Source organism: Mustelus asterias, chromosome 16 (assembly GCF_964213995.1).
Source record: "Mustelus asterias chromosome 16, sMusAst1.hap1.1, whole genome shotgun sequence".
Lineage (NCBI taxonomy): Eukaryota > Metazoa > Chordata > Chondrichthyes > Carcharhiniformes > Triakidae > Mustelus > Mustelus asterias.
The window spans coordinates 41,855,052-41,867,853 of record NC_135816.1 but is presented as its reverse complement, the minus strand read 5'-3'; the positions used below and the strand labels follow the sequence as shown (position 1 = coordinate 41,867,853).

The window sequence follows — 12,802 nt, the reverse complement described above, 5'->3', positions numbered from 1 at the left end:
AACTACTGAGGAACACTATAGTGTTGGAGGTTCTGTCTTTTCGATGAGACTATAAACTGAGGCCCAATTGTCCTTTTGTGGCTGTAGAAGATCCTATGGTACTACTTTGAGGAAGAGCAGGGGATTTCTACATAGTGTCCTGACCAATATTTATTCCTCAATCAATGTCTCAAAATCAGATGATCTGGTCATTTTCATATTGCTGTTTGTGGAATTTTACTGTGTAGAAATAGCTTGCAGTACTACAGTGTCTACACTTAAAAATGATTTGTTTGGCTGTGAAGTGCTTTGAAAGATGCACGACTTTCTTTCTTGTATCATCCAGTAAATTTGCACTGTACCCCGTTAACGGACAGTACATCCTTCCTCAGGTGCGGTGCCCAAAACTGCATGCAGTACGTAGAGTTTGACCAAGCTACAGCTATCACTTCCTCCCCCTTGTTTCCTAATCCAATAATTTGGTATTTCTTTCTTTTATAGCAATGATTTCAGCAAGCTAGTGGCGGAAGAATATCTTAGTTTCTTTGATTTCACAGACTTGAATTTGGATAAAGCACTTAGGTGAGCAACGGTTGTAAGATGTAAATATAGTCAAATCTGTTTTGTTCATGGGATGTGGGTGTTACTGGCTGGGTTAGCATTTATTGCCCATCCCTGAGGGCATTTAAGAGTCAACCACATTGCTGTGCATCTGGAGTCGCATGTAGGACAGATCAGGTAAGGACGACAGATTTCCTTCCCTAAAGGACATTAATGAACCAGATTGGTTTTTATGACAATTGATTCACAGTCATCATTAGACTTTTTAATTCCAGATTTTTGTTGAATTCTACCATGGTGGGATTCATACCTGGTTCCACAAAGCATTACCCTGGGTCTCTGGATTACTAGTCCAGCAACAATATGCCACTGCCTCTCCTTATTTGGTTAGGATAAATATGTTTTGTTAATAAAATGTTTATTCGTTTAATATAAAGGCATGATGCAATTAGTTCTTAATACTGTTAAAAATAAGATTTATGTTGCACTGTATTTTTATAAACTTTACATGAAGCTTTTGATGCAGAAAAATATATATGTAATATATCTTAATATGATTATTTTGTTATTTCTATGTATCGCATGTAATGACAAACAATGTTGGGCAAATTTTAATATGTTGATAAAGGGATATTTCATACCATAGGTGGGCAGAATGGGTTTTTCAGTTTATTTTTAATTATGATTTTTTTCTATGATTATTTGGATGTCCATGATCCTGGTGCTGTCTTCAAAATTATACAAGGGCCAGAATTTTACCGGCCCGCCCCGCCACGGGAGTCGGAGCGGGCAATGGGCGGACCATGGAAAGGTCCGTAGACCTCGGGTGGGACTTTACGGTTTTGGGGCCAGCAAGGCCGTAAAATCTTGCCCAAGGTTTCAAAGAGATAAATCGTGAGACTGTTTCCATTGGACAGCCAACAGTAATGACAGGACTGAAATTTTAGGTAGTCATGAAAAGAAAAAGGAACAGGTGGAAAAATATTGACACAGAGGGAGTTAGAATATGGACTTCTCTGCCACGAGTTGTTTTCTTCTCAAGGTAAAGCAAATCTATAAATCAGCTGAGTTAATTTAAATACAATTTTAAGGTCAAGACCGATAAAATTGCATTTTCCTAATGTTGTAAAAGTTATATCAAAACAGAATGCAGCTAGAACAGATTGGAAAAGCAAAAAGGTTCGATATTTGAGCATTCCAACAATGTTTTGAATTGCGCAATTAGAACATAGAACATAGAACAGTACAGCACAGAACAGGCCCTTCGGCCCACGATGTTGTGCCGAGCTTTATCTGAAACCAAGATCAAGCTATCCCACTCCCTATCATCCTGGTGTGCTCCATGTGCCTATCCAATAACCGCTTAAATGTTTCTAAAGTGTCTGACTCCACTATCACTGCAGGCAGTCCATTCCACACCCCAACCACTCTCTGCGTAAAGAACCTACCTCTGATATCCGTCCTGTATCTCCCACCACGAACCCTATAGTTATGCCCCCTTGTAATAGCTCCATCCACCCGAGGAAATAGTCTTTGAACGTTCACTCTATCTATCCCCTTCATCATTTTATACACCTCTATCAAGTCTCCCCTCAGCCTCCTCCGCTCCAGAGAGAATAGCCCTAGCTCCCTCAACCTTTCCTCATATGACCTACCCTCCAAACCAGGCAGCATCCTGGTAAATCTCCTCTGCACTCCTTCCAGCGCTTCCACATCCTTCCTATAGTGAGGTGACCAGAACTGCACACAATATTCCAAATGTGGTCTCACCAAGGTCCTGTACAGTTGCAGCATAACCCCACGGCTCTTAAACTCCAACCCCCTGTTAATAAAAGCTAATTGTAATCATAGAAACCCTACAGTACAGAAAGAGGCCATTCGGCCCATCGAGTCTGCACCGACCACAATCCCACCCAGGCCCTACCACCATATCCCTACAGATTTACCCACTAATCCCTCTAACCTACGCATCTCAGGACACTAAGGGCAATTTTTAGCATGGCCAATCAACCTAACTCGCACATCTTTGGACTGTGGGAGGAAACCGGAGCACCCGGAGGAAACCCACGCAGACACGAGGAGAATGTGCAAACTCCACACAGACAGTGACCCAAGCCAGGAATGGAACCCAGGTCCCTGAAGCTGTGAAGCAGCAGTGCTAACTACTGTGCTACCGTGCCGTCCAAGCATACACGCTTACCGTGTACTTTCCTCTAAAAGGCAACCGGTTAGTTGCTTGAAAAAGAGGAATGCTAAAGGGTATGGAGATCAAGGAGCAGAGTGGGATTGAACAAGATTGCTCATTTGGAGAATGCCAGCATAGATTTGATGGCTAAATGGCTGTCTTCTGTGCTATAATAATCTTTGATTCAGTTTCACCACGGTAGGAATCCTGGTCTGGAGTTTCCACTCGACCGTGCTGGTTTTGTTTTTGTGAAATCCCCTGATACTGGCAACTGGCACAAAGGATTGCAGCATTCTAAACACAAATTGAGTTCAATAATTTGACTTTTATAAACATCAAACTGGAGGCAGGCTCTGCTAACGAAACTGACCAACCCTCAGGATGAATTAATAACCATTGGGAATTTCTGCAAATGCATTTGTTTCCAGGCCTTTGAGGTTCCAAAAGCTAAAGTATAGCTTTGGGGTGTAAGAACACTAAAGAGAATGATTCTCTTTACTGCTGTGGAGTTAATACCATAATCTAATGAGAAAATAGACTAGTATTTTTGAGGTTATTTTCAGCAATATAAAATCAAGCTGTTCACAGGTGGATCGACACTGCGACTTTAAAATATTTTACTTTTTCAGCTGTGTTAATGAAACGTTATCAAATTACAACTCTTAAACGTATCAAGAATTATTTTAAAGCAGAAGAAATACATTTTAACACACTACCTGGTTTGTGCAGGTTCATAGCAACGGTTGCTTTTGGCAATGTGCAATTGTTAAGTTTGAGCAGAACTTCAGGGAGGATATGGGATGTGGAAGCCACTTTTCAAAACGGGTGCAATTTAGTGTACTTTTTGTAGCAAACTGGCAAATACCGCCCAGAACTGAAATTCTATCCCTTGCTCCCAGTATCTAAAGTTTTGATCACGTTGCAGTAAGCAGTTCATAATGTGTTCTTAGCATAGCTTACACTAGGTTTGGCCATCTTTAATTAGAATTGTAGAAATTACAGCATGAAATTGCCCATTTCTGCCGATGCAAATTCCCATTTAGCATTGTTTACACACTAGCCCTGTTCTCTGTACTTTCCCCATATATGTCTTAATACTTTTTCTCCTCATGCTTATCTAATTCTTTCTTAAATACTATTACTTACACTTGAGTAGCCATATTGCTGACGGCTTGTGTATTTGTGGACTCTGCTGTCCACATTCCTGTGACATGTTTGTCAGTCAACAGTTAACATTGAAACTGTCAATGTATGTGCATTTATTGTAGGAATTACCACTATAAGCAGTTGTCGGGCAAAATCGTTGGCGAACCAGTTGATTCGCTTAAAATATTTTATACATTTTTGCAGTAACTGAAATTTATAATTTTCAAAATAACATTCTAAAAATGTGAAATATAATATATTGCTGTATGATTAAATTTTTCTGTTGAATTATCCTTTGTGTCTTTTAATGCCTTCCTTAAAGTTCTTCAGGACCTCAGTTTGTCACATAGATTTTCAGTGGCCTTTCAGTGGTGGGGGCAGACGTGTTTTAAAAATCGCGCACTGGGATGGCATGCCAGTCTTCTGATGTCTCTGTGACGCACTGAAAGTTGTAAAGGCAGAGTGGGAAGATGACAGCAACCCATGCAGCCCCATTATCTTGCTGTTAATCTCACTGAAGAGCTATTTAACAGCCTGGAGAGAGACAGAATCGGATCTTTACAAATAAGAATGAAAGTGCAAAAGGTCTAGGGCCATTAGTTCACAGCTATTGGGAGCACAGTGGGGAGCCATTATTTATTGTGGCTGCTGATTAAAAATCATTTACAAGAAAGGATAATCAAACCTGGGTCCTCATACAGAGACACAAACTTTCCATCGCTTGAACAGAGTGGATCAAGTGCCTGACTAGTGAGTGTTTGTGTATTTGTTTCGAGGGCAGTTCTGGCTTTCTGCCCTTTCTTCTGCCTGCTCCATTCCTCCAAGCAACAGCAAACCCTGTCATGGCTGCTGTTTCCCTTTGAAAATTGTCCTTCAGAACTAGTTCCCACCTTCAGGGCCACGTCCATTCCAACAACTAGGTTCTGAACTCACCTCCAGCCTAATTAGGGCCTTCACCTTCAGAGGCTGTGTCATGCCACTGATGTGATGCAGAAGAAGGTGATCACTTATCTGCGAGGACTTGAGGTCTGAGATTCCTTGCTTTTGCCAAATGGCTTTTCACTGAAGTGGAGGTTAGTTTGAAGCAGCTCTCATTAAAATATTAATATTTTCTATTATGGAGTGCTCAGTCAAACAAAATCCCTGATTAACATGCCTGTGATGAGTAACAGCTGTTTCCCTTTCTGACTGTCAGCAAAGGTCATTTATTGTGAATGGATTTCTTTCTCTTTAATTGGTAGACTGAAAACTGAATTTTAAAAAATCCTTGTGGTAATTTAAGAGTGTAGGGTTCTCTCATTTAAGAAAAACCTGGAAAACTATGGGCATGAATTTACGACCTCATCCCACCCATCGATTGGTGTGGCAAGGTGGTAAAATTGCGTGAGAGGCTAAAAATCAGATTTGCACCCGGTATTTTGTCACTTGCAATCTTACTTGCCCTGTTTTTCTGGCGAGATCAGCTTCACGCCCAAAAAGGGCGGTGAAACTCATTTAAATATTAATGACATGCATTACATGTCATTAATTGTGAGTTCCACACAGCATTGTCCGGGTCTCACTTGCACTTACCTCTTCGCCGGTCGGTCCTCTTGCAGGTGAGAATCACTGCTTGTCTCCACCAGCAGAAACCAGACGTGATGGCCTTGCTGGGGATCGAAGGTCATTAAGGTCCCCAGGTGGTTGGGGGCACGGCTGGGCAGTGCTCATGGCACAGGGAGCTTTGTTAGAGTGTTGAATGAATACTTCACATCCGTCTTCACCCAAGAAAATGAGGACGATGGTACGGAATTCAGGGAGAGAGATTGAGGTTCTTGAGCAAATTGAAAAGACAAGGTATTGGAGGTGTTGGCAGTCTTAAAAGTGGAGATTTATCCACTTTTAAGACTGCCAACACCTCCAATACCTTGTCTTTTCAATTTGCTCAAGAACCTCAATCTCTCTCCCTGAATTCCATACCATCGTTCTCATTTCCTTGGGTGAAGATTCCAATTCCAATCGTAAACATGCTATAACCTGACAGCCCCCTCCTGGGGAGGTTCCTCTTGTAATCCACATCCAGCACGGCTCCCTCACTTGTTGGATCATCCACATATTGATTTAAAAAGTTCTCCTGTACACATTTCAAGAAATCTACTCCATCCAAGCCCTTAACACTATGTATATCCCAGTTAACGTTGGGAAAGTTGAAATCACCTAATGTAGTAACCGTATTGCTATTGTTTTTACACACCTCCACATATTGAGCATATATTTGCTCCTCAATATCCCTCTAACTATTTGGGAATTTTGCGCTAGGTTGCTTTGGGAGGTAAGGGAGGAGGTTGCAGGGGCTCTGACCCAAATTGTTAATTCTTCTCTGGCCATGGGTGAGGTAAACACAGTCAGAAGCCTAACAACACCAGGTTTAAACCTGTTGGACTTTAACCTGGTGTTGTTAGACTTCTTACTGTGTTTACCCCAGTCCAACGCCAGCATCTCCACATCATGGGCGAGGTGCCAGACAACTGGAGAACAGCTAATGTGGTTCCGCTATTTAAGAACGGTTGTAGTGATAAACCAGGGAACTGCAAACCAGTGAGTCTCACGTCAGTGGCGGAGAAACTATTAGAGAAACCCCTGAAGGAGAGCATCCATCTCCACTTGGAGAGGCAGAGCTTAATCAAGGATAGTCAGCATGGCTTCACCAGAGGGAGGTCATGCCTAACAAATTTGATTGTATTTTTTGAGGAGGTGACCAGGTGTGTAGACGAGGGTAGCCCAGTGGATGTAGTTTATATGGATTTCAGCAAAGCCTTTGACAGGGTCCCACATGGGAGACTGGTAAAGAAGGTAAATACAGTGTAATTGAATAAAGTGGATTCAAAATTGGCTCAGTTGTATGACAGTAAGAAGTTTAACAACACCAGGTTAAAGTCCAACAGGTTTATTTGGTAGCAAATGTATTTGCTACCAAATAAACCTGTTGGACTTTAACCTGGTGTTGTTAAACTTCTTACTGTGTTTACCCCAGTCCAACGCTGTCATCTCCGCATCAGTTGTATGAGACAGAGGGTGATGACAGAAGGCTGCTTTTAGTGACTGGAATCCAGGGTTCAGTGGCATACTACAGGAATCTGTGTTTGGCCCCCTATTATTCATTAATTATATAAATGACATTGATGACAATGTGGGAGGTAGGATTAGTAAGTTTGCGGATGACACAAAGATTGGATGGGTGGTTAACAGTGAGGCTGAGTGTCTTGGGCTATAGGAAGTTATAGACGGAATGGTCAAATGAGCAGAGAAGTGGCAGATAGAATTTAACCCTGAAAAGTGTGAGGTTATAGACTTTGGAAGGAATAATTTGACGTGAAATTACTCAATCAATGGTAGGACACTAGGAAGTTCTGTGGAACAAAATGACAAAGAACAAAGAACAATACATCACAGGAACAGGCCCTTCGGCCCTCCAAGCCTGAGCCGCTCATGTGACCACTAGACCATTCTTTTGTATCCCTCTATTCCCAGTCTGTTCATGTGGCTATCTAGATAAGTCTTAAACGATCCCAGCGTGTCCGCCTCAATCACCTTGCTTGGGAGTGCATTCCAGGCCCCCACCATCCTCTGTGTAAAATACGTCCCCCTGACATCTGTGTTGAATCTTGCCCCCCTCACCTTGAACCTGTGACCCCTTGTGTTCGTCACCTCCGACCTAGGAAAAAGCTTCCCACTGTTCACCCTATCAATGCCCTTCATAATTTTATACACCTCTATTAGGTCGTTCCTCATCCTCCATCTTTCCAGGGAGAACAACCCCACATTACCCAATCTCTCCTCATAGCTAAGACTCTCCATACCAGGCAACATCCTGGTAAACCTTCTCTGTACTCTCTCCAAAGCCTCCACGTCCTTCTGGTAGTGTGGCGACCAGAACTGGACGCAGTATTCTAAATGTGGCCTAACCATCGTTCTATACAGCTGCAACATCATGTGCCAACTTTTATATTCTATGCCCCGTACAATAAAGGCAAGCATACCATATGCCTTCTTGACCACCGTCTCCACCTGTGCTGCCACCTTTAAGGATCTGTGGACTTGTACACCCAGGTCCCTCTGTGTGTCTATACTCCTGATGGTTCTGCCATTTATTGTATAGCTTCCCCTTACATTAGATCTATCGAAATGCATCACTTTGCATTTATCTGGATTAAATTCCATCTGCCATTTCTCCGCCTAATGTTTCAGCCTATCTATATCCTGCTGTATTCTCTGACAATGTTCATCACTATCCGCAACTCCAGCAATCTTCGTGTCCTTCCCAAACTTACTGATCACACCAGTTACATCTTCCTCCAAATCATTTATATATATCACAAACAGCAGAAGTTCCAGTACAGAGCCCTGCGGAACACCACTAGTCACAGACCTCCAACCGGAAAAAGACCCCTCCACTGCTACCCTCTGTCTTCTATGGCTAAGCCAGTTCTCCACCCATCCAGCTAGCTCACCTTTTATCCCATGAGATTTAACCTTTTGCATCAGCCTGCCATGAGGGACCTTGTCAAACGCTTTATTAAAATCCATATAGACGACATCCACGGCCCTTCCCTCGTCAATCGTTTTTGTCACCTCCTCAAAAGCTCAACCAAATCTGTGAGGCATGACCTCCCTCGTACAAAACCATGTTGTCTATCACTAATGAGATTATTCAGTTCTAAATGTGCATATATCCTATCTCTAAGAATCTTCTCCAACAACTTCCCTACCACGGACGTCAAGCTCACCGGCTTATAATTACCCGGGTTATCCTTGCTACCCTTCTTAAATAACAGGACCACATTTGCCATCCTCCTCTGGAACCTCATCTGTGTCCAGTGAAAAGACAAAGATTTCTGTTAGAGGCCCAGCAATTGCATCTCTCGCCTCCCTGAGGAGTCTAGGATAGATGCCACCTGGCCCTTGGCGTGTTTGTCCACATATCTCTGAAAGCGGAAGGGCATGTTGGTGAAAAAGACATATGGGACATTTGCCTTTATCAATTGAGGCATTGATTACAAAAGCAGGCAAGTCATGTTGGAGTTGTATAGAACTTTGGTGAGGGCACAGCTACAGTACTGTGTGCAGTTTTGGTCGCCACATTATCGGAAGGATGTGATTGTACTGGAGGGGGTGCAGAGGAGATTCACCAAGATGTTGCAGAGTTAAGAAGAGAGGTTGCGTAGGCTTGGGATGTTTTCATTGGAGCAGAGAAGACGGAGGGGTGACCTGATCAAGGTGTACAAGATTATGAGCAACATGGACAGAGCGGATAAGGAGCAACTATTCCCCTTATTTGAAGGGTCAGTCATTAGGTTCAAGATGAGGAGCAGGAAGTTTAAGGGGGATGTGAGGAAAAACCTTTTTACCGGGGGCGGGGGGTGGGGGTGCAGCGGGGGCGGTGTGTGGTCACGGTCTGGAATTGCTGCCTGGGAGGGTCGTAGAGGCGGGTTGCCTCACATCCTTTAACAAGTATCTGGATGCGCACTTGGCACATCATAACATTCAGGGTTAATGGGCCAAGTGCTGGCAGATGGGATTAGGTGGGAGGTCAGGTGTTTCTAATGTGCCAGTGTGGACTCAATGGGAAGGTCCATTGTGCACTGTACGTTTCTATGATTCGAATAAAAAAAATTCTTCTTTTGGGTGCATGAGAAGAACATTTCACTCGTAAATAGTCAGGGTTTAAATGAAGAGAAGTAAAAGAAGGCTTCAATGAGTGAATTGAGTATGTTCAATGGAATAGTCCCACAATTTACCTACTCTAATTTTATTTGTGTTTACTTCTTAAAATTAGAAATGTAAAGTAGAATTGATTATAGATATTACATTGATGTACAATATACCTCTGACTATCTGGGAGTCTATAAAATTGCGTCTTGATGTGGTTGGCATACTGACCAGTTTGTTTCAACATGTCCCTTCTTTGGACAGCTGAACAATTTACTCTGTATCTCCGCAATGTGGGGAAATTTCAGCAATATCTGCAATCCAGTTGTATGCAAGTAATGCATCCCTATGAGGAAACCAGAGTTGTAACATAGAAATTGTCCCTACTGTAACCTGTTTAGAAGCAAACTTGTATTTGAAAGGAGTATTTACTTTTGTTGATTAATACCTAAATAGTTCCTCTGTTTCCCTTTTTCCACTAGGAGATTTTTGAAAGCTTTCCCACTGATGGGTGAAACACAAGAACGAGAGAGAGTTCTGATCCATTTTTCTAAGAGATACTGCCAATGCAATCCTGACTGTATCAACTCTGAAGGTATAAAAAATTGCAATTAAAAGGTGCTGTTACACATAAATGATTGATTATTTGACATTGGTTATTGGTATAGGTTTCAGAAAAGAGAAAATGTATTTAAAGGTACTTTGCCTCTATTGATTGCAGTTATATCTCTGTGGCAGATTCTGACAAACCTTTTTAATGTCTCCTAAGCTGTATTTTACACAATGAGAGCACTCCAAAATGTTGCAGTTAAAATCACTAATGTTTTATATGAAGACACCATTCCATGTGGATGATATTTATTTGTCTTAAGTGTGTGAATGGAAAAGAATGTGTTGCACCATGAGTGCACAGATCTAAGAGAGCCTGCAAAAACGGTGTAGAATTGGGAATTTGGTCAGATTGGAAGTTTGGTGAAGAGGGTGAAGGTGGAACCTTAAACCAGTGGCCAACAGTAAATAATCACAGAGGAGGAAAGAGAAAAAGTGACACCACAATCGATAGACAGAGTGAGATGCAGCAGAACTTGTGGAAATGAAGATAAGTGTACAGGAAACGGTTTAGATATCCCTTTTGTTTGATTAGAATCTGTAGGGGTTAGTGTTAAACTTGCATTAGTGAGGATTTAACATTACTTCAGGTAAGTATAAATCAAAAGTAAAATAAATGAACTAGGTGATTGAAATCAATACTGCAGTTAAAAATACTAATAACTGGTCAATCATGATGTAATTAATCATTGTAAGTAATGACTAATGTAAAGGAATGTGAAGTTGAGGTTAAAATCAGATCACTATGATCTTATTGAATGGCGGAGCAGGCTCATTGAGCTGTGTGAATTACTCCTGCTCCTAATTTGTAAGTTTGTATGCATGTTTGTATTTCCAAATCAACCTAAATCCGTGCATTTGATAAATCCAGATCTCAAGTAACTAATTTGTTCAATAAATAAATTAATTAATCTGTAAAGACATGGCAGTGCAGCTACTATGTCAGGATTGTAGTTTGTGGGAGTTTCTGGACAACTCTGTTCCAAACTGCACATTTGCCTCGAACTCAGTCATTGAGTTGGAGTCTGAGCTAGAGATAGCACGTCACATTGAGAAGGAAGAGGAATTGCTGGCTAATTTTCTCCAGAGTACATTTATTTATCAGAGGAAAACCTTAGTACAGGAAGAGGAGAATATGACTGTCAGTTAGCCAGGTGAGGGTGATCATAAGTGAGGTAGCATTTCAGGATATTACACATGAAGAACAGGAGCAGGGGAGATGGAATATCTGTACACTAAAGTCCCATCATTTGCGACTTCTCTTTCACGAATTTGCTCATCCACGGAAAAGGCTTCGTACACCAGTTAACCCATTGCGGGCCCAAATTCACTTATCAGCAGTTTTAAAAATAAAAATAGAAGCCAAGATGCCAATTATAACGTATGCTCATTGTGGAGTATACAATTTTCTGTGGAGAAGCAAATTCGTGAAAGAGGAAGTCACGAACGATGGGACTTAACTGCAATTTCATTATTTGCAAAGTTTTGCAGGAATGTAACTCCCATCAACGGCAGGACTTTATTAGTTAAAGATAGGATAATGACAGTTGTAAAAAAGAATGTAACTATCAGTCAATACATTCAGAACCAATAGGGATTAAGATGAGAAGGGATCCATCACCCTAATAGGGATGTATTGTCGATCAAATAGTGCAAGGGAATTGGAGAAAGAAATATGTAGGTAAATCTATGAGATGAGTGGCAGGTGAATGATAATAATCATTTCAGCCATCTTGAAGAAAATTAGCTTTTATATCACTCCTGTAAAGCACCTTGATATATATTATATGAAAGACATTATATAAATGCTAGCGGTTGTCGTTGCAAACTGGGAAGAATATGTTGTGAAAGAACAAAAACGAATTATGCTTTTACTGTATGTGCAGAAACTCCTTTCTGACTCAATGTGTTAAGACGTCTAACAAGAAAATAATAACTGCTGGATCTTGTAATGGATAATGAACCAGAATAGATAAAAGTAGGATTAGGAGACCTTCTTAGGTGTAATGGTACAGCATAAAAAGGTTTAAGATTAATATTGAGAGTAACATAAAGACTAAGGATGGAATTTTACGAGATTTTTTTGAAGTGTTGGAAGAGTGTGAAACTGGGAGAGCTCCAGATCAATTTTTTGGGCGTGTTTTAAGGGCCCAATCTTATGCACAGTGTCTGCAAAACTTTGGACTAGTTTGTTTCTGGCCAGAGAGCTCTACAGCCCGACAGCCTGTAGAGGGAGGCCGTGTGCATGTGAAGACCTCTGATGCTGCACATGCGCATTAACAGTAGCAGGAGTCTGGCAGACAGAGAGAGAGCTGTCAGGCCCCTGCTACTGCAGGCAGCCTGAAGCTGCTCCCCGCCCCACTCCCACCCCCCCTCCCCCTGACAATCGCAGGGTCCCACGGACCGAGATGCAGCCCCTGCCGACCTCCCCACCTCCCCGGGGACACTAAGGGGCAATTAAGCATGGCCAATCCACCTAACCTGCACACTTTTGGACTGTGGGAGAAAACCAGAGCACTCAGAGGAAACCCACGCAAACACGGGGAGGATAGGCAAACTCCACGTAGTCACCCAAGGCTGGGATTGAACCCGGGACCCTGGCGCTGTGAGGCCGCAGTGCTAACCACTGTGCCA

General features: G+C 42.0%; 1 protein-coding gene across 1 annotated transcript in view; it reads left to right on the top strand.

Moving 5' to 3' along the window:
* The window catches only part of LOC144505342 (PH and SEC7 domain-containing protein 2-like), a 118,847-nt gene that overhangs the window by 35,294 nt on the left and 70,751 nt on the right, over positions 1 to 12,802 (top strand). Inside the window, exons 4-5 of the mRNA XM_078231463.1 lie at positions 481 to 561; positions 10,042 to 10,154. Coding sequence (XP_078087589.1) covers positions 481 to 561; positions 10,042 to 10,154 — 194 coding nt within the window. The remainder of the gene's footprint in view (positions 1 to 480; positions 562 to 10,041; positions 10,155 to 12,802) is intronic.